Here is a 27,463-nt window from a genome sequence, read left to right as displayed (position 1 = left end):
TGGGTATAAAGGAGGCATCCACTTCAGTGCCGGGGCATGGCCACTGGCTGGGGGAGGGGCCGAACGTGTCCTTGTTATAGCTCAAGCATGAAAGGTCTGGGGTTTTTGTTGTTGTTGTTGGAGAGAGATTTTTGAGGCTGGTTTTTCTCTCTTACCCCTTTCCCCTCACCTTCCTTAAAATAAGCAGCCGGCCTCGCTGCCAGGAGAAGTGGGAGGAGATATTTCGTATGCTTGTTGCCCATAGCAACAAACTAAACAGGAAAATCAAGTCTGGCCAAGGAGAACCGGGCCAGGCCGCAAGGGAGCTCCTGTTCCACACATGCAGCTTTTCCAAACAGAGAGACATGAGCGCTCCAGTTGGATTTGGCTTCCTCCAGCCAGGGGTTAGGGGTCAGAGGTCAGTGGAAGCCACAAAGGTCACATCTCTACCAAGGTGACAAGGGACTTCTTTGAACTTCAAACAACCAGAGAGCCTTTTCCCACAAAGCAGAGGCTGTGGAGCCTCGACAGGATGGTGGGGACTGCCTCAGTTCACTGAACCGTCACAGAAGATGGCCAGCTCAGGGGTTCTGTGGCTGAGAGATCTGAGTGGAGTCATGTGCTCCACCTGCTCCCTCACCCTGTCGAGATCCACTCGGCTCCGAACTGAGCGCCCAGGAATCAAAAGGAGTCTACCAGGAGCTGGCACACGGCCTCCCCTGGCAACCCAAATGTGACCATGAAACTTGAAGGCCATCCAGGCAGAAGGGAGCCACACGGGGTCTGCTTTGAACCAGGAGGCCCGGAGCAGCAACTTGGCACAGATCCTCTGAGGTGTCAGGCCAGCGCCAGGCTTCCTTTCTGTTCTGGCCTGGAGAGCAGCTCCTCGAGGGAGCATGGAGGTGGGGGGCCTCTCTGTCCGTGTGGAGCTCAGGAGAACAGTTCTGTTCAGAGAGTGAACAAATTCTCCCATCCCTCCACTCATAGAAAGTTGAAGTATTAAGAGCCCAAGCCATCAAGTGCTGGGCTCTGAAAACCCAAGGAGGGTACTTGCTGTTCTCAACAGTCACGTGAGCAGGGCTGCCTGAGTCTCAAGGCCCTACCATGTGAGTGGGTCCCACCTTTGCCCCCTCCCCACCCATCCCTGGCTGTGGAGGAAGGTGAGCGTTACCTTGAAGGCCCTGTTGAGCACCTCCTCACCACCTCTGCTTCCCAGCAGGTTCACGACCACCTGCCTCCCATATTGCTCCTTCAGAAGCACCATGTGCCTGCAACGGTATCGGGGTTGGCGGTGACTCCATGGCACCCAGGCCAGACAGCCTGCGCCTCCATCTCAGCATTGGAGGTCCAGGACCAGGCACGTCCCTTAATCCCAAGTGTACAGCGGAGAAATACTTTCCCTCCTGGCTATTGTCACTGTCCATCTAAAACTCACGGGGTGTACGTCAGTCCAGGCTGTTTGAATGGCAGTCTCCAGGCAGGAATAATGTTTAGTGTGTGTGACTTTTAGATGAGGCTGCCCTGGCCTTTCTATCAGGTGCCACCTAGAATGCCCCCATCTTTTGTCAACAGCCATAAGGGTTCAACGCACTCATCTCCAAAGTCAACCCAGAGCTGCCTTTTTCTCTTGGTTGCCCTCCTTTTCCCAATTAGAAACACTGGAGGATGAACTTCAACGTCTACCTTAGAGGCCAACTGCCTCCCAGGTGCCGCGTTTCACTGTGAAACCCAAATTAGATGGAATCACAAAATGGGCAGTACACATTTCACCTTCAAGTATAACAGAGGCGCTGGTTCTTAATCTTTATCACAAGTTTGCTAAAAGTAACTTTATTTTCCCTTGGGTTTAATACAGCCCAGGCTGGTCTCAAATTCACTGCATAGCCAAAGATGGCCTTCAGTACCTGATTTCCCAGCCTGCACTTCTCAAATGCTGGGATAACAGGTATGAGCTACCTTGCTTAGTGAAAGTACCTTCATAATTTTAATGTTTGAAATGGTTCAATGTTGTGCTTTTAAAAATAGGAAAATACAGTGCAAAAATCAGACATATCAATAGAACTTAATAGCGTAATTTTTCTATGTAAATATAGAAAAGAATGTTAAGTTATACACTATGATACTAAAAGTGGGTGGAATGTTAAATTTGTTTTTCTTCTTTCAACATTTTTCTCTCTTCCAGGTTCCTACAATTTATTTTATAAATATAATTATTTTTAAGTTTGTAAAGAACTATTTTTAGCCTGAGAATAAAAAATATTCTCCTGCTTGGTGTTGAGTGATACCACGTGATATAGAAAGATTTAGAAATGGGTAGCTTTATCTAAGCTTATCTGCTGACTAGTCGACCCCAGTGAAGGGTAAAACTCTTTCCAAGGCTGCTAGTTCCACTACAGTGAGAGCCTTGGCAGCCCAAGGAAGGGACAAGAAGGGATGGACACAGACGATCTGCTCTTAGGGATTTTCCAGAGGAGGTTTGTCTCTTCCCGAGGTTCAGACACATATGTCTTCCTCACTCTGAGGAAACATGGGTTGCTGACTGTGCCTGTCACTGGGTGTTAATGTCCCACACTAGCCACACATCCAAGCCACATCCTGCCACACAGATTCTCAGAAATAAGGCCCATATGTGTCTGGTCTCCCTGTCTGATCTCTATTTCCTTCCCAACAGGTTCCAAATTCCAAGGGCAGAAGGGCTGTTGTCTTTTCCTGGCACCAAAGCTGACTCTGGAACAGATCCTGTGCTCTCTCATCTGCAAAGCTCAGCTCAGCCTCCCCGAGCAGGGAAGTGGTAAGAACTGAAGAGTAAAAGCAGGCAGGGCTCGGCACCTGGGAGGTGATTCTTCTTTGTTTCCCTTTGTCTAAAAATAAGACGACATTTTTCATGTCTGTGATGAGATGCGCCATTCTGGCGAGAGGAAGGGTCCGTTTGGGAACACACCCAGCAGGATACTGTCCCCTTGTTAGAATTTAGTCTACACTTACTACATCCTGGGAACATCTAGTTTGGACCAATGTCAATCAAACTGACGCTGCGTGTGTCATGCCTAGAACACCTGAGCGTGTTCTGGGGAAAGACTAGATTACACAGAGGAGCCCATCATTTATAGCAACTAACTAGGGAGTCACAGGTGTGCTCACTAATCCAGTGTTATATGGATTTCAAAAAATATATAAGCAAATGCAAAACCCAGTGAGGGTTCAGGAGGAATGCATAAAGAACTCAAAGTTAGAGAATTTTGTTAAGTTTAAGATTTTAAAAATTAAAAGCAAAACCTTTTAAAGAAGGCACTGACTATTCAAGAACAGATTATAAACAGCTCAGGCTAGCAATGGTCTTCCCTAAGCAGGGTATAAAACAACATGTTATGGTCCAATTGTCTTTTTTTCTTTTAAAATGAAATATATATGCTAAAGCTTTTATCTAGGATACATAAATAATTGATAATGGGTAAAGTCTGAGAGGGACTTGGGAGTTTGCATATTCTTTTACCTTACACTTTTCTATACTTTAAAAAACTTAATATGTTATTTTTAGCTAGGAATAGTGCTGACATAATTCAGATTACCCCTTATTAACCAGGAGTAATTGGTGACTCTTCATTCTAAGAAGAAACTGACAAGATAAAGTAATTACAAAGTGCTACCTACACACTGATGAGTTAATTGTCAAGGAGATTTGAGAGCAAGCAAATTATCATTTTGGGTCCTCCTTTCTTGGGTAAAGGACCAAAGCCAGGGGCAGATTTGGTCTGGGCCTGGGGTTCCCCTTCCCACTGTCCTGCCCCTTGCCATCTGAATGGAGGGTGGAAGGTCTTGGACAGTCCCTGATGCTCCTTACCTTTCAAAAGCAGGGGCGTTGGCCTCTAGGCCTCTGTGTAGTCTCAGATGATGGGAGCCAACCTACAGAAAGGTAGAACAGGATGATGACAGTGATGTTCACCCAGCCAAGATGATGACTTCCTCCCTCCATAGCCAGACTGCATGTGGCACCTGCCTGGCCATCTCTGTGGCTCATTCTCTGCTAAGGCAGGCCAGGCACCTTTGACTGTGCTAACCACACTCCCAACCTTGCAAGGATTGGTATATCTCCGGGTCTACTCTGCAGCGGCGGTGGGGTCCCTAATGATAGCGTGGACCATGCCAGCAAAATTCTCCCATTTCTATTCTTAACAAAAAGCCATTGTGACAAGCTCCAGTACTGGACAGCCAGAAGTCCCTGTGTGACATAAGTGCCACCTGAGGGCACAGCAGAATGCACTACAGTGTCCAGGCCCAGGCTCTAGAGCTCTCTGTCTAAACATTACCTAGGCCATACATTGCTTAGTTACTGAGTACTGAGTCAGTATGTCACTGAGTACCCAGTCAGGAACAAAGTGAGGAAACAGAGTCCCCAACCTAGGTGATTCTCATCTAGCTATGGTCACCACAGAATGATTCCAACAATTCTGCACAACTTGGATTAATACAGTGGAGACTGCACCGGGACCAGCGGCTCCAGTGTGGCATGAGGATCTTCTCTATTTGTGCGTCCTCTACCGCCTCAGGGGAAGATAGGCCATAGGGAGAAAACCAGGGCAGCAGCAACAACCAATAGCAGGAGAAGGCCCAGCCCAGCCCAGAATGGAACAGGATAGGCCCAAGCATCATGATCATATCACCATGGCTAATCTAACATCAGTGCGAACAAAGAACCCATTCTTGGGAACACGAGGGAATCAAGGGCTCCACCCACACAGGAATAACCAGGGTAGGAGATGGGTGGAAAGGACCCGAGTCTCAGCCAGGAGGTTTCAAAGCGTGGTCCCTGACTCCCCTGGAGACATGTTAGAAATGCTAAGTTGCAGGTCCAGCTCAGATCTGCTGAGCCGTATTTCTGAGGGTGGAGTCGGGAATGCGTGTTTCACCAGCCTCCAGCTGATTCCTGATGCATGCCCATTGTGGTTTGGCAGCATGGGCTTTGACTCATTTCCTGTCTCTTGCTAACCCCTTTTGCTCTGGTTACAAAAGTATGTGAGAGCACATCAGGGAAAGAGCAGCTTGGGGCTGAAACCATAGTGCAAAGCTGCAGGGAACCCTGGAACTTCTGGGCATCATGGCTTCCGGCCGAAGCTCTCCATTTTCTAAAGTGGCAAGGGCTTTGGGTAGGAAGGGGAGAGAATGAGAAACATTACTCTGGACTCCTCAGACCCTGTGTCTTGTCTCTGCCATCTCCAGCTCTGCTTTCTTTCCTCCACCTCTGGCCCACTCTAACACTGTACCACATCGTCTCTTTCTGGCATCACCTATTCCTGGTGTAAGTGTGCTGGCAAGTATGCCAGCAGGCTTGAGAAGGAGCTGCAATTGGCAGAATAAAATCTCCATTGACCCATGTTGCTTTTTTAAAATTTGCCCCTTTCTCCTCCACCTCAGCTTCTCCCTTCCGGCTAAAGGGTCGATGATCCTCGGCTGAGCCCTAAAACTATTAATTTATCCCCATAGCTTTCACAGCTGAGTTATAGCTCAAGTCCCAAGAACACCTTCTGGGGTCACAGCAGAGGTTCAGCTTGCACTCAGGAGCCCTGGTAATCAGGAGCATCATGTCCAGGCTCTGCAGTTCCCACTGCTTCCACTCAGAGGCTGGCAGCACGCTCATGTCAACAGCTCCCTTGGGGTGTCCTCAGGAACACTTTGGGGGGTTCTATCTAATCATGCCTCACCCCAAAGCTCATTACAACCATGGCCTAGCATGTGGCATCTGCCCTCTAGCTTACCAGCCGACCATGGCACAGCTCTTCCTGGCTCAATGTGCCAAGGCCATGCTGGCAATGCTACCAGAAGCAGACAAATGGAACAAATCAGCTCCCTTCACCACCAGACCTCAAAAATGACTCACACCGGGGACCCCACACACTAAGCCAGTGCAATTCCCTAGATACGAACCTCTGGGGCTACAACAATGCACCTGCCGTTCCTCGCCCAGGGTTGCCTCACTTGCCTGAGTGGTTCTAAGTCCCAAGTCCATCTAGACAAAACTACTGAAGGACCCCTTCTAGACCTCTGAGTGGTCCCTCCACCCTCCTGGGTCGGCTACTCAGATCTCAGCCTTCCTCTGTCACAGCCGTCTTCTAACACTGTTACAAGTCTGTCCCTTGCTCCTTGAAGGGAAGGACTGCATCTGATTCCAGATGTCTAGTGCACACAGAAAACGCCCCATCAGTGAGCCTAGGACTTCTGACTTCCTATCAATGTGAGGCATAGCAGAGAGACAGCCAAAGACATGTTCTTTTTTTTGGGGGGGGGGGGCGGTTCGAGACAAGGTTTCTCTGTGTAGTTTTGCGCCTTTCCTGGAAATCCCTCTGTAGTCCAGGCTGGCCTTGAACTCACAGAGATCCGCCTGCCTCTGCCTCCCAAGTGCTGAGATTAAAAGCGTGTGCCACCACTGCCCTGCCAAAGACATGTTCTTTATGTTACACGGCTACATGTGAGTCCTTCTGAAGGGGAGAAAGCTCTTACTAGCTGAAGTACACAGAACCACACTTCTCCCAATGTGGCTCATATTAGTCCCCATTTACTTCTGTTCTTATTAACCACAGCTATCATTTGAGTATGGGTGTGTATGTGTGTGTCTAAACACTATGCTAAATTCTAGTATGTATTGTGATTTTTAATCCTCTCTATAACCCCTTAAAGGCAGGTATTCTTAATCCCACTTTATAGAATAGTAAACTATGGCTTAGCAAAGATACACATGTCTTCAAAACACACGGCTGTTACCAAGTGGGATACCCATGTCCCTCTAGCTTCAAAGCTTAACCCCTGAATTCCTATGACTCATGGCCTTGCAACCTTGGTTGCTCCAGGGATTGGGACAAACATGGAGCTGCCCTCTGTTGGGCTCACCAGCCCTATGGCACCCATTGCACCCTTGGCTTTCATTCATTTCAACTTGGAGGACTTTTCCTTCCTTCCTTCATCCCAGGAACTTCGGTGCTGTATGTAAGTCATCTCATTTCCCTATAGCGGGACGGAGCAAGCACACAAAGAGGCACCGGTACCACCACATTCCCAAGAACACGGGAAGCAGCATTTGAGAGAGACGAGATGGTGTGGATGAGATACCCTAATCTCCTCTGCGTCTTTCCTCCACTCGGTTCCATCACGTGAACTTCAAAGCAAAGACCAGAATCACGTGTGGCAGGCGCGTGCCTGCACCAGTCACAGGGATGAAGATCCAACCACTGCAAAAGGAATAATCTCTCCCACACAGATGAAATGATGAATACATCCCATCACAAGCTCTCCCAGAAGAGCTTGAGTTTTAAGGGTCAAATTCTTACTGGGGTAATTATAAGCGGCACAGCTATCTGCATGGGACAGATAAAATTATTAAATGTGCATGGTGCCATGTAGACTAGAGATGTAGGAGTCTGTACTGAGGGCATCATGCCCATGACTCCCTACAGCTGAAGCATCATCCCCCAGCCTCCTTTGTCTTTCCCAACTCCTCCTCATCCCTTGCAGGGATCATATTCCCCAGACAGCCCCCAAGAAACCACCACATTGCAATTTAGAATACACACCATTCCCCAGAACATCTGTGCATTTTCATCCTACCTAAGTAAGAAGAAAGGGCAAAATTGAAAATGGAAAAAGACAGGGAAACTGTAATCAGGATATACTATATGAGGATGGGAACTATTTTCAATAAAAGTGGGAAAAAATAGAAGCTGGGCGGTGGTGCCGCACACCTTTAATCCCAGCACTTGGGAGGCAGAGCCAGGTGGATCCCTGTGAGTTCAAGGCCAGCCTGGTCTACAGAGCGAGTTCCAGGAAAGGCGCAAAGCTACACAGAGAAACCCTGTCTCAAGAAGCCAAAAAAAGAAAAGGAAGAAGACAGACAACCAGAACTAATCTTAGCCTGATAGTTGCTACTGGATGTTGACTACCATGCAGAACTGCCCCCACCTCTCTGAAGATGACATCATCTCTCTTTGATAATGGATGATGTTTAGAGTATAAATACAGGTATTAGGCCCCAAAGTTAGCAAATCCTAGATAAGATTTACAAAGGCTAGCCTTTTAAACCTGTATTTGGAGACACCACTGAAGCTTTGCCAAAGGACAAGTGTTAGGGATCTAAAAGGGTAATACAGCGACCCTGCTCTGAGTCTACCTGAGGCACAGTCATACCGTGACTACACAGGCTGTGTCCACAGCACTGGAGACCAAAGTTACTTTATACAGGGAGATGGCCAATGCTACCTTGTGTTTTAGATGAAGGAGACCAGAACACTGGGAGACCTCACAATCAGACCAAAGATCCTCAAAGGAGCAGGAAGATGCTGGAGCTGACCAAAGGAGAGGAGACAGAACCCTGAAGCCTCTCGCCCAAGAGCTACAAGAAAACCTTGGGAGGAAAGTGAGATTTGCTCCTCAGCATCCCTGAATGTCCTGGGAAGACAGGCAGGCAGACAATGGAAGATTTCCCAATCATCAGGACCCCCAGTAGGACCTGGAGCATAACCTCTCTCTCAGAGGTCCAGGAGAAGGGATCCCCCATAGAGCTGGGAGGGTGAGACGAATTTCAGAGTCCTTTCAATGTTCTAAGGCTGCCATGGTCAATTTTTTGGGTTTCTGGTAAATTTTGCATGAATATAACGTAGCCTCCTGGATTCCCCTGTATACTGTGTTCACATGACCTATGTCTCTCTTCACACAGAACTGAAAGGAAACCCACATCAAGAAAAAAACAAGTTTCAGGCACCTTCAAACCTCCTGGGCTATAAAGGGAATGTAAGCTCTGCCAGAGATAGGTAGGGGTGGGGCTGCAGGTAGGCAGGGGCATTGTGCTTCAGCACTGAACCTAGATCAAGTCTATAGAGACAGGAGGTGGGTTGAGAGTTTCCATGGCCTGAGATGAAGCTGAGAAGAGGCTGACTGCCGGAGTCATGGGTGTCCCAGCAATGGTGAGACACTTCCAAGTCTGAGGCGGGGGTGTGGCTCAGTGGTAGAGCTCCTGCCCAGCCTGCAGGAGGCCCTGGGTTTGATGAGCACTAGAGAAAAACAGAAAAACAAACCGACTATTTCAATCTTAGATTACAGAGCTTGTTGTTCACTCTGTAAATGCTAAGATGCACTGGGCTGTATGCTTTATGGTAGAAAAGTTATATCCCAGTACAACTGTTTAAAACACAAAACAAGACCTCCAGGAGCTGGGTGGGCATGGCAGTACAGGTCCGTAATTACAGCACTTGTTAGGCAGAGGTAGAAAGAACGCCACAAGTTCAAGGCTAGCCTAGGCTCCGTGTCGAGACAGAAATAGCAGTAACAGCAACAAAAGACCTTTGGAAGGCCTCCAGGGGAATTTTCCCCTGTTACAAGCAAACTCAGCTCAAACGTTTTTTCTGCCTCTCAGTGCCACTGGGCATCCTCATACACCTAGAAAACTGAAATGTCAACAAATCCTTACCCCTACCCCAGAACTGAGAACCTGAATGAGACGCTCCATCTATCCATCTTACTCTAAGAGCTGATGGGGATGTGGCCAGGACTGTCAGCACGGCATAATGTGCGGGCAGCCCTGGGGACAGGTCCAGGCCTGGCTAAGAAGCTGAGCCAAAGACTGGGCACTGTGAGCCCTGCTGTGTCAATCATCCCTGAGAAGCTGGCACATGGTGCTCTTGGCCTCTTGAGCTGCTGGCTGACCATCCAACGCTCATACCACAAGAGCCCTGGGTAAGAGAAACCACAGACTAAAGACCCAGGGAGAAGCTTTCTTGGGCACTTTGGTCCCGCCAGGCAAAACCGAACCGAGCAAGGAGGAGGAGAGAACTCCAGTCCACTCTCCCCACATGCACCTTGTCAGACCCACTTGAGGGAACAGCATGCCTTTCAGTGACAACAGCTGTGTCCTTGGACCACGTCCCCAGTCCCTGAACTCTTCTCAGGACGCAGAGGCCGAATCCCCCTGGCATTTCCCAAAGCTGTACTTTGGATGGCAGGAGGTATTTTTAGAAATCACGGGAAAGCTCTGCAAGCCTCACGTGGCTCCACACAAGTACCACAGAGTGCCAGACCCACGATGTAGCCACCAAGGGCTCAGCAGACCCTCCTGAGCCTTCCAGGGGATTCCCAGCTGCCAAAAAATGTTATCAAAAAGCTCAATTTAGGGTCCCATTAAAGCCAATCCCAGCCAATCCCAGCCAAGCACTCTCCGGTTCACTTCTCAACAGATAGCTCACTGCACAAAGTAAACACAATTACACCCAATGTGCCTGTTTAACTCTCTCTCTCTGTCTCTCTGTCTCTGTCTCTGCCTCTATCTCTGTCCTTCCCCCCTTCCCTGCCCCCCCATAGCTTAGGCTCAACAGAATTGGGCCAAGGAACAAGGCCATAAACACCACCATGAAAGAAACATTTAAAGAAACAAACTCCAGCTACTGGAAGAGACCAGAGGTGCGCGGACACAGTGGAAAGCCTTCTGTGTAAATGACCTACCTGAAGCCCTGGCTGCTCCCAGAACAGCGGAACAGAGCCTCGGATCTGCACAAAGGACGACACTCCATCATCCATGTAAATCGCCTGTAGCAGAAGGGAACAGAGAGAGAAAGGGACTCGTCAATGAAACTGAACGTCCCGAGCTGTAACGGGATCCGGTGCCTGTGACCCGACACCAGCCTGGAGGGTAGCCGGTGGACTTCGGTGCCCTCTGCTCTCTCACCTAGCTGGGCTGGTGCTGCTCGGTCATCAGTCAGCAGATAGCAAGGCAGGGGGCTGTTGTCTGGACTCTGAGGAGGGGTCTGCACTCAGACCTGACGTGTGCAGGAATCCTCACCCCCAGGGCACAACCTTACCTACTTCTCTGAGAAGCCTAGCACCCATTTCCTACTTTCGAGCACACAGCAGCTGTGCTGGGGGGTTAGCTAAGACTCTGCAGAGGTCTCTGTCTTTACCTGCTCAGTAACTAGGGAGCTATTGACAAAGGACTGAACCAAATAAGTCAGCTCTACTGAGTCTTGCTGACTGCACCTGCCACAGTTGAACTTCACGGCACAGGTCAAGGCTCAACTTGAACTTGTCTGCAGTCCCGGGGTCTGTGCTACCAACTAACACATACACAGCAGTTTTTGCAATACACAGACTCCTTGTAGAAACAAATGCCGCTTAAATTATATTAATGATAACAACAGCCCCTGCTGACCAGTTTGGTGGTAGCCTACCTACCTGCCTCCAATGATAGAGGAGCAAGTGAGGGTTTAAAGGACACAAAAACACAGTCCCGAGCAGGCACTGGGATGGCTGCAGTAGTTATCAGATGGTGGCCTTTATCTGTGCAACCCTACCCTGGCCTGGCAGGGCCACTGCGGGCACCGCTGTGAGTCTTTTCCATTGCTCACTGGCCTGCTCTCTTACAGGGTAGCTTTCCACACAGGCTACATCATGCTCAGATCACACATGCATTAGTAATTCTTCAGGAGGAGGGGGCTGGACAGCGAGACCTGAGGTTCTCTGGACCACAGGAATGCCATGAGCCTGGTGTCTATGCTGTAAACTGTAATTCTAGCCCCAGTGTCCAGAGGAAAATCCACTAGGTTGGGAACACGCTGTCTGTTTCTAGGTATTGGCTACCAGCCAACGGGCTACCTCCGTAATTCTATTTGCTACACCACTGGAAGGCCTGCATGTCTAGATCAGGGACACAAGACTGACTGGGTCCCCGACAAGTTAGTTAACATGCTGACATGAGGGCAACCATTTACAATGCCAGAATCTGACCTACGCAAAGGACTCTCTCAATGCTTTCCTCTTACCATCTAGGACTTTAGACACTACGTTCTGCTTCAGCCTGGTTTCCTCTGAGCTCGGGGCTGGGGGCAGTGCTTGGGTCCCCTTCTCCATGGGGAAGAGTTCTTTCTCCCCATTAAAAACCATCTATATCTGAGTCCCCCACCCCATGACCCCATCAACCCACCACTAGTGTATAACCCAGCAGCTAGCACAATGGTGTTCCACGGGGCTTCTATGCTGGGTGAGGAAGAACAGCCTCAACACTCTAGGACTGCCTGCTTTCACAGGGCCCCTGGAGAGGAAGCTTTCATGGGGAAAGATGTGTGTGAGAACAGGGCACCGTGAGAGGCCCACATGCCCAGCAGTGCGGCCTGGGAACTTTATTGGAATGCTTTTATCCTGCTTCCCTCTCTAGATGGACTAAATGTCACCTGGTACCCAGAGAGTAAATTTAGGTACGTTCCCCCAGCCTGCAGTGGTCACTTGGAAAACGTCACTGCTGTGTGTGGATGGGGCTACTCAGAGTCAGGAAGGCTGGGCAGGGACGGGCCATGGGGCAGGTAGGGCTAGGCTACAGGAAATGTGGTCGGGTGGGCGGAGAATAGTCAAGGTAGGGAGGGAGACTAGGGGAGCCGGAGCCCTGGAAGATGAACAGGAACCCCAGTGCCGATGCCATGGGAGGCCTGGCACTGTGCAGTCAGGAGGACCACCCCAAGCTGCTGCTTTCATGGGGGGCTGAGAGTGGAAACTGGGTTTCTCATGAAAGCCTCTTCAGGATTCTGCTTCCAGATGCAGTGCTTGCAAATCCATGCCTCCCCACCGGCACCTTCAGGAGGACACGCACAGTCACCCCAACCTCCCTTGGTTAGGTGGTGGCCTGACTGTCAAGAGCCAAATATTTATCATGCACCCTTTTGCTGACAGGCTGAGGGACTGTGAGGTTTGTCTTTCTGCAAAGTTGAGTCCGGGCTGCAGATGGAGTCAACAGGGTATGACTCACAGCTGAGCTGGAAAAAAAAAAAAAAAATTCCAGGCTTCCTCCCAAGAAGCCAGAGAAGGCATCTACCACATGGACACATTGTGTGTATGCATCCACATGTGTATACATGCCATATAAATGTACATATACCCTCATAAGTATACAACATACACAACAAACACACAATGCATATACAATACATGAATGTACAAACATCACACAAGCTCACACCATATGGGACTTAAACATATAACATATATAACATATGGATGCATATACCATACAGACACATGAACACAAAACATATGTATAGGCATGTGCATGCAGACCCAAACATGTACACACATACACATACACACAAACTGTTTACAAGAAATCTATTTATTCCTCAGGAAAGTGTTAATGCAAGGCAAAATGTAGAAATTCTATAAGCAGGGCTCACTCTCCTGCTCTATGTGATTGTGTGTGTGTGTGGGGGGGTGTGGGCACGCGCACGTGCATGTGCGTACTCACAAGCATAATGAAGATGTCAGAGGACAACTTGCAAGACTCATTTCTCTCCTACCACAGTGGTGCTCAACCTTCCTCCTGCTGCGACCTCTTAATACAGTTCTTTGAGTTGTGGTGACCCAAAACGTCAAACTATTTTCCTTGCTAGTTCATTTCTGTAACTCTGCCACCATTAGGAGTTGTAATGTAAATATCTGTGTTTTCTGATAGACTTAGGTGACCCCTGTGAAAAGGGTGTTTGATCCCCCCCACCACCAAAGGGGTCACAACCCACAGGTTGAGAACCTCTGCTCTACCATATGGGTCCTGGGGCTTGAGCTTGAGTTGTCAGGCTTGGTGGCAAGTATCTTTACCTACTGAGCCATTTATCTGGCTTGCCACTGTTCTCTGTGTGGTTCCCCTATTTGGCAAGTGATGCCTGTGTAAAGCATCCGAGTGACTTCTTCAGAACTTCCCCGAAGACTGTAGTTCGGCTCTGCCCTATCAGGGTTTAGGCCAGCAGTAGCACAGGGCACCAGCACCAGATATGCACTATCCCACCGAGCTCCCTCTCCCGCTGGGCCATGACAATGATGTCATCGATTGCTGCTTATACCATCGGTGAGTGACCAGATCCGCAGTCTGCCATTTCTTTACCACCAGGCTGAAGAGATGGGAAGACACACCTCCAAGCTAGAGATAGACCCACTCTGACTATTTTCAAGGCCTCAGAGCCCAGTGTATGATCTACTGTGAATAGCGCTGCAGGGTTCAGACTTGAGGGCAGGCACACACACACACACACACACACACACTTGAGGCATGTGCAAGACCTGCAAACCAGGAGCAGGAGGTATCCTATGCTACTATAGGCCTGTACCTCACTTAGGCATGGTAAAATGATGGTCTTGGAAAGTAAAGGTCCTGCAATAGGCACTCGGGTGAACAGGCCCACAAGTGGACTCCGCTGAAGAGCCCAATAGCTCAATTCTCAGTTGCCCTTGGCCATCCCAGAGGTAATTTCCCGGTTTCACATGGTTAGACTGTCCTGGGGCTCTGGCAGCCTGGGCCAGCCTGGGCTCCGACACCCCATGTGGCCTGTCTGTCAGTAGCAGCTTCAAATGCCCATGTTCAACAAAGACTTGCTCTGGGTTTAAGGCCATAGCTCTGGTACCCAGTTAGGTGTCTAGTGAAAACATTCTTGTAGGGTTAAGTTACACCCTCTCAGCTGCCTGTTGTTCTGGCCAGACAGCAGATGGTAGTGTCTGCCCAGGAGCAGCCACTGCTATGGAAAGTGAGGTCAAGTGAGAAGTTTATAGAGACATCAGTGTGACCTGGAGGAGGAAAAGGGAATTAAACACACACACACACACACACACACACACACACACACACACACACACACACACAAACTGGGAAGACCGCAAAGGCTTATGGAAGCCAAGAAAGCAGCAAGCCTCTATGGCTTGATCCTCTTAAAAGCATGTTGAAATTTAATCCCTATCATCAAATGGTGATTAGCACTCTGCCTTCATGATTGATTAATCCACTCACTCAATTAAAGGGTTATTGAGTTATTTTAGGACTCAGTTTTCAAATAAAAAACATTTGGCTAGGTTTCCTGTGTGCTCTGCTTCTCACTCACCATACGACACACCGTCTCTCAGGACCAGATGTTGGCCCTCGACTTTAGATCAGAACTGTGAACCAAAATCTCTTTTCTTTATAGCACAACCAGGCCGTGGTTCCATGTTACACCAGCAGGAAACAGGCTGAGACGGGCTATACAGATCCCTGGGGGTGTGGGTAGGCTGTTCTTATCTCTAAGGCCTGGCTGGGTGGGCTGCCACCCCAAAGTGGAGACCGAGGAGATACAGGGTAGGGTCCTTGATCCTGAGTAGTAACAAGTAACATGGGATAACGGGACACACGAGCCACCAGTTACCCTACATGATATAACCAGAGCAAAAGCCCCAGCCACAGCCTGTGGAAATGCTGGCTGGTCTTAGTGAGAAAAGCAAAGGTCACAGGGATTCTCCTGAAGTCAGAGCACTGCTCTGTGGAGTGGGTTTACGTCCCAGTGTTTATCACTTCAATTACGTCCCTTACAGAAACAGTGTGTTAGAGTCCCAAGCTCCAGCACTTCCAACTGTGACCTTGTTTGGATGGACCTCTGTGAATGTAATTGGATAAGCGAGACCACCCTGAAGGAGGCTGAGCCCTTGGATCCAGTGTGACTGCAGCTGGATAATGCTTCTGTGAGCCAGTTACACGGGCACCACAGGAGCAGGAAGAAGCAAGGACGATCATGCCGGAGGGAATTTCAAGAGACTACGGACCTACCTGACCTTGATTTCAGCCGGCCAGCCTCCAGAACTGGGTGTCAACCACCCAGTCCCGGGAAACTCACACTGTGCCCTCTCTAATGTCCCATCTTATAGGACAGGGCAGCTGTTCTCCTAAAGATGTATTTTATAAGATACAGTAAGAGACCGCAGTGTTTCCAAGCGGGTTGAAAACTAAACATTTGGGGAATACTACCACCAGGACCAAATATGTGGCCCTCGTCCCTCAGACCAGGTGGTGGGCTCAAGAGTCTCTCTCGGCTCAAAGATGACCTCTGGAAACTGGTTCTGGTGCCAAGTTCAGGCTTTGCGCGTGCCAATCATTATCAACATTGCTTTCTACCTGTGGTGTCTTTGTCTAGCTCATGACTGGCAAAGCAAAACAAAAACACCAGAGCTCTGTCCGAGAACAGAATGGTTTGAGGGTGAGGGGTACTATTACCAGATTAAAAAAAAAAAAGTGAGGAGGTAAAGAAGATGGGCAAAAGAACCTTGGAAGTCATTGCCATTAGGAAGACATAAGCAAGAAATAAGAAAATGGCTTCCACGGTTCCTGTGCATATCCTCTCTTTCTTCAACCAATCATTATTTAATAGCCTGGTCAACATTCAGGAGGGCGAGAAACCCTCACCCAGGGTAGTAATTACACCCACAGATCTTTTGAGGGACTCCTGCTCCCACCTCCATCTGCCTCCCACGAGGGGCCTTCATCTTTGAGCCTTTGATGGGTGACAGTGTTCCTGCAAACTGGACCACACACTGATGTGAGCCATCACTGAATGTCCGAGCACGCCGAGGTTCCCGAGTGGTGGAGGAGGCGCATCTGTGCTGAATTCCACGTCAGAAGGCACCTCTCACGGCCACACAGTGACCAGCACTGAGAAGCTGCTGGAACACACAGGGTGCTCGCAGCCCAGAGTGGACTCACACCTGCGCCTCTCTGGGGCTTTCCTTCCTGCAGCCGATCCCACCACTTGTCTGCAAGGTGGCATTCGGGGAGCAAGTCAGAGCAAAAAGAAAAGCCACGACAGGTGCAAGACAGCATCTCTGGGAGCGAGAAGAGAAGCTAGGAAAAGAAACTAGGGAGGTGTTACAGATGGCTCTCCTCCACAGGTGCTGACAGCAACTGCTGTTCCACACATACTCACATCCCCAGGCACTAACAAGCTTCCAGAACGAAGCTATCGCTGATAGAACTTAAAAATCGAATTCCTTCTTCTATGACTCTGTTGTATTCCTTATTTGCCCTAAAAAGACTTTTAACTCCTATTGATTTGTCAACTGCTCTTAGAGTAAATGGTATTCTTTATGGCTATGGCCTCCATTCTCGAGTCCTTTTGCTAAAAAGACATTAGAAGGGTTGGGAGATGGCTCACTTGTGAAAGTGCTTGCCACATAAGTCTGAAAACTGAGTTCAATCCTGAGGTCCCGTATAAAAGCCAGATCCAGTGGTGCATGCTGGTAATCACAGCTCTCAGTAGGTGGAGACAGGAGCATCTCTAGGGCTTGATGGACAGTCATTCTAGCAAAATTGGTGAGCTCTAGGTTCACTTAGAGGTCCTCAGACTTTCAAATGCATGCATGCATGCATGCACACATGTCATAAGCAAGCACTATCTTTTTAGAATGAGCTGTGAATCCAAAAGACGCACTATCCAAGCCAGAGGCAAGTTTCAAGTAATGCTCCAATTACACACATACAGGAAGAAGCCATGGTCAGAAACATGCTCACATGCATCAGAGTCTCTTCCACTCATAATAGAAAACATGCATGTGTGAGATGCATAAACTCTGTGCCATGGATGGGCGTGGGTACTTACCTGCTCTGTCTCCACAAAGTTGGACACGTGGCCATCGTCGTTTATACCGCGGGTAAGGAAGCGAGAACCTGCACGCTCACAGCTGATGCGAGAGATGAGACAGGCCTTGGCCTGCTTGTGGGAGGCATACACCGTGCGGATGGTCACCACCCCACAGATGACTTTCAGCAACCAGTCACAACAGCTCACCTGGTGCTGCCTCAGGGGCACATGCAATAGCTGGTTCCTGTAAAACAGGTCAGCTTTGGGTCACTCCACCAGTACAAAGAGTCAAGTACTAAGGAGCTTCCCGTAAGGCCAATTGCACCACTAGATTGTTACATGCAATTTCATCCAAACAGAAACATTGTGTCCTGGAGGGAAACTCATTAAGCCTCAGGAAGTTCTAAAGGGAGGCTCTGTAAAATTCAGAAAGTTCTAAACAGAAGTTCCTTAAGACTAAGGAAATAAACAATTCACAAGTCTTAGGAAGTCCCTGAAACTTAACAGATTTATAAGGCCTTTCCCATCGTAAGGTTATATTACCAGCAAAGACGGCTAAGGAGAGAAGACTTCACAGGACCTGCCTGTAAGTAGTGCAGAGAGCTACATATGGCTCTAGCTTTCCTAAGTTCTCACCCACGCTGGAGTAGGTGTCCTGTAATGCAGCTGCCTTTAAGTTGTCTGTGCTTCTTTAAGTAAACTCTAACCCACATTCCTGGTTCACCAAGTTGTACTTTGTTGGTGTCATTATTTTGGGCTACTGTGAATTCCCTATCTAAGGTGAAGAGACATTTTGTCATGTCTCCCAGGAAGAATGACCACCCAACAGAGGCAAACAATGACTGCTCTCCAGTGGGCTCTGCAGTTGGGACATATAGACTCAGAAATTTCTGTTCGTCAGAGACTCCAAATGGCAAGGGCAGTGTGACATGTAGGGGAGGAAGAGGCCAGATTTCTTATGCTGTTACCAGGTAAAAGTAAGGGCCAGAAGGAACAAAGCTGGGAAGGAAGCCAACCATCCAGGGGCTTTACAAAGAGCCTTGTTTAGACCTGTGTCTGCCGTATTCTTTATTAGAATAAATTTTTACAGGGTCCGAGACGTGGCTCAGTGGTCATGAGTTTGTGCTGCTCTTGCAGAGGATCCTAATTCTGTTGCCAGCACCCACGCTGGGAAGCTGACAATCACCTGTAATTCCAGCTCCAGGAGATCCAGCTCTCTCCTCTTCTGGCCTCTGTGGGCAACTGTACTCATGTGTGTGTGCATGCACACACACATAATTAAAAATAAATCTTTAAAAAAGTTACTCATGTTGTAGCCTGGCCATAGTGGCACCCACCTTTAATCCCAGCATTTAAGAGGTAGAGGCAGATGGATCTTTAAGTTCAAGGCCAGGCTGGTCTACAGAGTGAGTTCCAGGACAGCCAGGGCTACACAGAGAAACCCTGTCTCAAAAAACATTAAAAGAACATTACTCATGTTTTGATTAAGTAATAATAATGGGCAAAGATAAAAGGACATAGAAGCTGTATTAAATATGCATGCACTTATGTATGTATACACACACACACACACACACACACACACACACACACACGGAGTGAGATGAATATAATAAAAGCACTATGGGCTGGAGAGATGGCTCAGGGGTTAAGAGCACCACCTGCTCTTCCAGAGGTCCTGAGTTCAATTACCAGCAACCACATGGTGGCTCACAACCATCTGTAATGAGATCTGCTGCCCTCTTCTGTATACATAACAAATAAATCTTAAAAAAAAAAAAAAAAAGCACTATAAAGCAATCCAAAACAAGTTCAAAGGGGTTGGATGGGAACAAAAGTGGATCAAATGCCAGCATTTCTCCCCTCTCCACACCCTGCAGACTAGTCTGGGCTCTGGGGTCTGGGATGAAAGTGCTGGCGGAAACAGGACACGCTTAGCCTTGATATGAGAGTTTGTCCCTAGTTCTATTGCATCTAGTTATGCCATGGTCGGTTGATATCACAAGGAGCCCGCTCGTTTCTGAAGGGAAATGGAGGAGCAGTGGATCAGGGTGAGTGGGTAGGGCTGGGAGGAGGGAAGTGAAGGGGTTGCTGGAATCAGGATGTATTGTATGAGGGAAGAATAAACAATTAAATAAAAAAGCAAAAACCAAACAAACAAACAAAAAAAAACAATACATACACATGCAAAAGTACACAAAGCACCGTTCCAAAATGACTGGCATGGACTGGTTTAACCCATCCATGCAGTGACCCTATGTGAGAGGAATTATCAGAAATCCCACTGACTTAAACTAAGACATGAGAAGCAAAATGCTTGCCTGAGACCACAGAGCCTGCAAATGCAGTGTTGTGTTCTAAAGCCAAGTCTGAGAGCTTTATTTTATTGACTTACTGACTGACTGACTGACTGATTGATTGATTGAGTGACTGACTGACTGTAGTGCTAGGGATAAAACTCAGGGCTTTCTGCATGCTAGGTGAATCCTCCATCACTGTCATACTCCAGCTTCAGCCCTCCTAGATGAAAGCCCTACAGTTGCATAGGGCCACATCACCCTCCCATCCCCCATCAGCCAGCCTCCCTCATACCCTGGAGGCCCGGACAGCACCAGTCTGAGACTTGTCACGGGGGAAACTTTCTCTAACAGGGTCTGGACCAAATCTAGGCCATGGTGGCCTATTTGTTTAAAAAAAGGAAGCCGATTCCTGCCCTAGAGCTCAATTCCCTGGTGATGTGTGCAAGCAGAGGATGCTCCTGTCTCAAAGCCCTCACCCTGAGGCAAGCTTCTGGGAATGTGACCACTGCCAGCCACTGCCACCCCCACCCAGCCAGCCTGCCATGGGAGCCCTGCCCACCATCTGGGTTCTCACAGGTACCGCACTGCGGTGTGTGAAAAGGGCTGAGAGGCAAGACCTCACAAAGACAGGCTGCTTTCAACGCCACTCCCTGAGCTTCAGACAATAAACTACTTTCGTAACATACATTAAATGGTCCGCTGGCCATGCCACTATGTCCCTGTCACTGGGGGCATGGGAAGAAGCCTCTGTCAACCAGACAACTCTGATATTTACTTAAGTGACTGTGAGGAGGGCGGCGCAGGGCCCAGGAAGAAGAGATCAGCATCTATAAAGAGTAACAGCTTGGGGCTTCCTGCCAGGCCTCAAGTGCATTAGGAAGTGACAACCACTGGGGAAGGATGACCCCATTGCCGTCCCCTTTCCTGTGCTCACCAGCTGTATCCTCTGTGGACTCCACTTGCCTCCTGCTGTGGCTTCCAGACCTCAGCACAACACATGGGCTGGGTGATCTGGCTGTGGCCACTCTGCCTGCTGATTCCAATGTGGTCAGCTTCATGGGCTGGGATGGGTACCCACCTAGTGCATTCCACAGATAGCTCCTCCTCCCAAATCCAAATCTAGCCTGGTATCTACTTCAAAAGGGGTACAATGGGGCCTCCTCTCCTCCAAGCCTTCTCAGGTCCACCCCTTGACTTCCCTGGCTTTGTGTTGTCTTTCATCTTCTCTCATCTTCTGCCACAGAGCGGTCAATGGGAAGGCAGGTAGCAAAGTGCTGGGGAAAGCCAGATAACCAGGGTCTACTGTTTCCAAGGAATGCCACAGCCACTTTTCTGTTTGCAGACATCCCTGCTTTAGAGTTGCTTCCCAGCCTTGGGTCACAGCTTCAGGAGTGTGTGTGACGGCGCAAGGCACATGTTGGTCCCCAAAGAATGATCAGAAATCACAGAAGGTCCAGCAAACACCTGCATGGTCTGAAGCCCACCTGGGCAGCTAGTTAGAAATGTGGAAGAGGTCTTAGACCCCATCTCCACCTGCTATACTGGAGCATGCATCATAGCAAGACAGGCATGATTTCGTATGTGCTGTAAACCTGTTACGGAATATTTATACACTGTGTGAAGATGTGTTGCTATGACTGGTATAATAAAGAGCTGAATGGTCAATAGCTAGGTAGGAGGTATAGGCAGAACTTCTGGGGATAGAGAGGACTCTGGGAAGAAGAAAGGTAGAAGCACCAGGAGACATGGAGAAGCAGGATGGGAGGTATGTGACAGAATATACATGAGTAGAAATGGGTTATGTTATAAGAGCTAGTTAAAAACAAGCCTAAGCTATAGGCCAAGCTTTCATAAATTTTTAAAAAGATTTACGTATTTATGTATATGAGTGCTATATCTGCATGTACAACTGTATGCCAGAAGAGGGCATCAGATTCCACCAGATATGGTTGTGAGCCACCATGTGGTTGCAGGGAATTGAACTCAGGACCTCTGGAAGAACAGCCTCTTAACCCCTGAGCCATCTCTCCAGCTTCAAGCTTTCATAATTAATAAGAAGTCTCCCTGTCATTATTTGGGAGCTGGTGGGACAGAGAAAGACTCATTACAAATGGTGCCCCATGTGGGGCGCCAAATGATGCTTTTCTGTCAGCTTAGTGGATGCACACGAATCACTAATTTTTGTTTTTGTTTGTTTTTTTGAGACAGGGTTTCTCTGTGTAGCTTTGGAGCCTGTCTTGGAACTCACTCTGTAGACTAGGCCTGCCTCTGCCTCCCGAGTGCAGGGATTAAAGGCGTGCGCCACCTGGCTTCACTGATATTTTAATTATCATCTGCTGCCCCATGGCCCCTCAGTCAGTACCCCACCAGCCACTCAGGCTGTGGTCTGGTGGCGCCTCCAGTCCCAAGGCCCCTGGGCTCTGCCACAGCCACTTATCAATAAGACTCAGAAGTCAAAGGCTGGAGTGAAAACCTGCTAGCTCAGAGGGGCTGAGTAGCAACTAGCCAACCTTGTTTTTTGGCCAGAGATCCCACTAGAGAGACAACTCTTCCCTTGTCCCAGGAACACAAGAGCTCAAACTCTAGTCCCTGCCCTTTCCTTCCTGTGTGTCTTCTCTATCCAAATTGTTGGCTTCTTTATGGCCAATTCCAGTCAGCTAGTCCCTGGCTCTGCTCCCTGCTGATTCATTGGGCAGTCTCAAGAGTGTCAGCGTGTGATCAAAATACCCCACAACACGTGACCACATATACTGACAAACTGGAGAGGACCCAGGAGGATGTAAAGGTAGGGTGCTAGGGATGGATGTGGGGATGTGACAAAGGTTACTCTATCGAGAGGAATGAGAAATTCATGAGCAGGGAGCTGAAGCCCTACAGGAAGGTCCCTTACCCTGCCATGGGAACCCTTGCTGGCTCCCATGGGTAAAGCCAGGCAAGCACCAAGGAAGGGTAGGAACAAGCCTCCGTGTCTGTGTGTGGCTGGGAGACTGGTGTGGCTCTAGAGAGGGCTGCTGTGGCTAAAGCATGAAAAGACAAGGCCTGCTAGGACACACGCAGCAGGATTCCCACTACAATGCTTCTGTCCATCTCTCTCTCTTGTCCTGAGCCAGTCTGAGGAGAGCAGCACCCTTCTCTATAGAAGGGCTGAGCATGGTCTCTGAAATCATTGCCCTCTCCACTTCCCCACAACACGGCAGGTCCATGATCCAAGGCTCTGGATCATCTAAGGAGAGCATCACTGTAGAGAAGGCCTGAGCAGGTGAAGCCCAACACTCTTCACTCAGGGAACAAAGTTCTTTTCAAGATCTACCTGGGACCACATGAATACATTCCTGGAGCTAGGCCCACAGGGTAGGTAGGGATGCTGGACTGGCTATCTTCTCCCACCGCACAGAGAGCATGCGTGGCTCTCAATGCCATTCCATAGCCGACCCAGAACCCTAGGCAGATGCAAGATGGAAGGCAATGAATGGCTCAGGTGTGACCCAGTCCCTTACCAGAAGAAGGAGGTCCCCCATTCAGAGCAGTCATCACCCTGCTTCTGTGCCCTGATGGTCAGATCAAAACTGGAACCATCATTGGGCCATGAAAAATAAAACACCCCTGAGCTCAGGATTTTCTTCAAGGCGACCAGTCGGTCCTCTTCTTTGGCCTCTTCCTGCAGGGGGTAAAACTCAGTGGCTGTGATTTTATAGATCTCTGCGTCTGGAATTCTGCCCACTGACGTGCAGCCTGTCACCAACACCAGGAAACTCAAGGGGACACCACCTGGAAGGAACAGAGACAGAAAAGGTGAAGGATTGATTAGGGATGCTGAGCAGGCTGCATCCCAGAGTAAACCCCAACCCTAACTGGAGGGCATTTCTAACTCTGTTCTCTAGGCCTAGGAGGGTGCTGCCCAGCTACCCAGCCTGTACCCCAGGCAGTAGCACCAGCACCACACCCATCAGAAAGTTGTATTCTTCCTCAGTCCAGAAAAATAGCTGTGGCTCGAACAGCCCCTATGGTGATTCTGATATGAAGGCTTTCCCAGAGCCCTCTCTCTACTCACCTCTCAGCCTCAGCTCTGGCCACAGGATGGAAAGAGAGACTTCAGGGCCTAGCCATCTACCCTCTAGACTAGCACAAGCCTTTTTATTTTAGCATCTTCCCTTCCTGACCCCAGCCCTCCAAATCTGTGCCAACGCCTTCTAATCCACCTACCCCTTACCCACTGCCTGGGCTCCCTCACAGCTACAGCTGGCATAGCCTTCTTAAACACAGCCAAATAGCAGACCTTCCCTGCTCAGATCCCTCTGTGGCTCCCACGGACACAGCCCTGTAGCAGGAATCTCAAAAGTACTTATTAATATAATCAAACCTGAGGCCAGTTATTGGGGTCAATGCTGGAAGATCAGAGACACAGAACAAGCCACAGCTTCCTCACCTCGCCAGTTCCTCAGCTGGTCTTGTTTCCTCAGACTGCAAGATTCTGAGTCCTCAGCTGAATGAATCTCAGCTGAACTGTGCTGCTTAAAGCCTAAAAGCTTAACTGGCCAAATGCTTCTAGTTTCTGGTCTTCAAGCCTTATGTGTCTTTCTGGTTTCTGCCCCCACTCCCTGTGATTAAAGGCTCACTTTCTGGGATTAAAGGTGTGAGTCACCATGCCCTGCTGTTTCCAATGTGACCTTGAACTCACAGAGATCCACCTGGCTCTGGCTCTGCCTCCCGAGTGCTGGGATTAAAGGCGCGTGCTACCACTGCCTATCCTCTATGTTTAATATTGTGGCCATCCTGTTCTCTGACCCCAGATAAGTTTATTAGCATGCACAATATTTCGGGGAACACAATACCACACCACCGACCCCAGGATAGAAATGAAAACCCCTCCTGAGGGCTTCTGCTCTGCACTCTGCCTCACATCTCACCCCCCACACATACACCCCCACCCTGCCTCATAGATGGACTGTTCCCAGGTAGCTGCTCTCCAGGGCTGTGCTCTGCCACTCCTCCAAGGACCACACATTCTTACACTTGCTCTGTTCTTTTATGGGAGACACCCTCCCACTTGGCTCAAGGCTCCACTGCCATCTGCTCAACAGAGGACTCCTTCCAACCTCCTGACCCAGCCTCGCTCTCTCCTGGCAGGACGGAAGGATGAGCCTTCCACTTTCTGGAACACCAAGAGCCTTCCTTCCCTTACTGGGTAAACCCCCCCCCCCCACGCCCCTCCTTCCAGTCAATGGGCAGCACCTCCTCCAGGAAGCCAGACCTGCTCTCAAAGACACAGTAGGGTGCCCCTCTTTGTATCCAAAGCTTCCCAAGCAGCACTGGGGCACAGAAAGCCAGTAGTCTTCACTCTGGTTGGGTCCCTCAGCAGCTGGGGCTCTGCACTAGGGGCAGGACATAGTGTACACTATCATCTCCCAGCAGCACGTGTGTATGAACACTTCCTAAATATATTCCATTGCAGGAGGCTGAGACATCCTTCTCCAAGACCCTGCCACACCGTCTCTGGCTGCTCCTTCTCTGTTCCAGGTACCCTACTTCATAACTGTACTACCTAAGTCAAGGGGTGGTGGCAATGTTGTATGTCCCCCTCAAAAGACAGGGCCTGGGTGGAGAAATGGCTCAGAGGTTAAGAGCACTGACTGTTCTTCCAGAGGTCCTGAGTTCAATTCCCAGGACCCACATGGTGGCTCACAACCATCTGTAATGAGCTCTGGCACCCTCTTCTGTGTACATAATAAATAAATATTAAAAAAAACAAAAACAAAAAAAGACAGGGCCCAAGAGACATCCCCCAGTAGGTAATGAACCCGGATCTATCAAGATGTTCTTCCCACCCTGTTGGGGTCTAAAGATATGTCCCAGCAAGGTTTACTCCAAATGGCCAGCAGCCTCCAACTGACTGCAATGATGCTTTATGCCATTCTTACATCTTGCCACACTCTGGTATAAAAGCCTACGATCCCACCACCCACCGCCTCCAGCAGTGTGTGTGTCCTTCTCACACATTGGAAATGTGCATGCAGCTCCATCCAGGGAGGGGGTGACTGGTTTTTCCTAAAGAGCAGTTGCTGAGTAAGTAGGTCATGGCTCACGCATGCTGGCTGATGCACCGTGGGGAAGAAGGGTACCCACAGGGCCAGGGTATTGGCTTGGCATGTGCATCCTCAGGAAGTCACTTTGAAAAAACAGAAGAACCAAAGTTCCGCTGGGCCGTTGAAACAGTTAAGGTGAAGTTTTCCCAGCAGGGCAGGCGAATTTCAGTGAGTGGGGCTGAGGGAGTCCACAGCCTTGGCATCTGGCTGCCTGAACTCCTGAGCTTAGTGCTGGGGAACAATGGTACCCAGCAAAGTCCCTTTGCATGGTCTGGGCTGGGGGCTCAGTGAAGGAGAAGAGGATGAGGAAGGCTTGTGGCAGGGGGCTCTTACAGAGAACAAGAAGGATGGTGCCAGCTCAGAAAGGTACCCTTCAGCTGGGGCAGGGCTCCAGGAGGTACAGGTAAGTTACAGCCACTACTTGGTATATAGCAGAGCCAAATACCTCAACACAGCTGATACACAGGACCATGCTTCATGCACCAGGTGCTATACAAACAGTGACTTAGCCATCCCAACCACCACCACTGTCAGCCCATTTTATAGAGAGGAGGCAAGAGGAGGCTAAGAAGCCAGAGGTGACTGAGAAGGGAAACTGGGATCATTGGAATCCACTTTCTGGCTACGCCCCTTGGCCCGTTACTCAGGCTAACAAGTCTTGCTCTACAGCCGGCATTTGCCATGCTCCTTCCTGACAGGTAGTAGTGCCGATGGGCCTCACAATACTGCTCTTGAGGGATGCCATTGCCATTTCACACACAAGGTCCCCAGGGAGCTAACTCCTGGCCCAGGCACACTATTCTGGGTTGAAACCCCACTCAAACGGGGTTTTCTCTAAGCCTGAGGTCTGCCTGCCCCTGGCCTTTTGACACCTTAATCTTGGACTCTAGGTTAAATACTTGCACATGTTTGTGAGCCACAGCTCTTGTCTCTGGAACTTTGCTACAGCAGAAAAAAAAAAAATGCACACCCAAGTTTCCACCTGCATCTTAAAAGCCATATTGAGACAACAAATGGAGATTAGCTCTCTCGCACGGGCACTGGCACTGGGCAGGTGCTAGGCACTGTTAAAAATCTTTTAAAATCATAATTAATAAGTTATTTGAGTTTTTATGGTAAATGGCATTCATTTTCCTATAAATAGGTAAGGGCAGTAGGGGATGGGCAAACTGACTAATTGGCAGCTGCTGGACTCTTTCCTGTCGCCTTGAGCAAAAAGACATTCAAACAGCTGGGGATTATCCTTGCACTAACACCAGCTGTTTGGAAGGCTCCATAGATGCCTTGAGAGAAAACTACACAAAGATCACAGCTGTGGCTCTGGCTCCTGAAGATACAGCCGCCTCAGTGCTTGCTTGTGACTGGTGTAAAAGGAACAATATGGCGGTTATCAGTACAAGCACACACTTTCATTCATATGCAAAGTGTGCTTGTGATTGGTGCAAACACAAATCTTAATTTACATGTGAGGTGTCTCCTGATTGGTCTAAAGTGCCCCTTCTTGCCTATATAAACAGGCTGATAAGGCTCACTTAGGGAGTGGGCTGGGAGAGCCTGGGCTGCCGGCCCTTGGTGTTGCAGCACTAGCCTGACCAACGGTTTCTCTTAAGGGACAGCAAGAAAGAGCAGCAAGCCGCCATAGCCACAGATGAGCAGGCAGCAGACCAAGCTGCAAAAGTGGCCAGGGCAGGAACAGAGAGATGGCAGTCAGTGCCTC

At 49.1% G+C, this 27,463-nt stretch overlaps 1 protein-coding gene across 1 annotated transcript in view; it reads right to left on the bottom strand.

Moving 5' to 3' along the window:
* Synj2 (synaptojanin 2) overlaps positions 1–27,463 on the bottom strand; it is a 103,580-nt gene that overhangs the window by 32,665 nt on the left and 43,452 nt on the right. Inside the window, 5 exon segments of the mRNA XM_036169291.1 lie at positions 1,151–1,247; positions 3,821–3,882; positions 10,459–10,542; positions 17,382–17,607; positions 23,161–23,431. Coding sequence (XP_036025184.1) covers positions 1,151–1,247; positions 3,821–3,882; positions 10,459–10,542; positions 17,382–17,607; positions 23,161–23,431 — 740 coding nt within the window.

This window comes from Onychomys torridus, chromosome 19 (genome assembly GCF_903995425.1).
Source record: "Onychomys torridus chromosome 19, mOncTor1.1, whole genome shotgun sequence".
In the NCBI taxonomy this organism is placed as follows: domain Eukaryota; kingdom Metazoa; phylum Chordata; class Mammalia; order Rodentia; family Cricetidae; genus Onychomys; species Onychomys torridus.
This window is presented reverse-complemented; position numbering and strand designations above follow the sequence as displayed.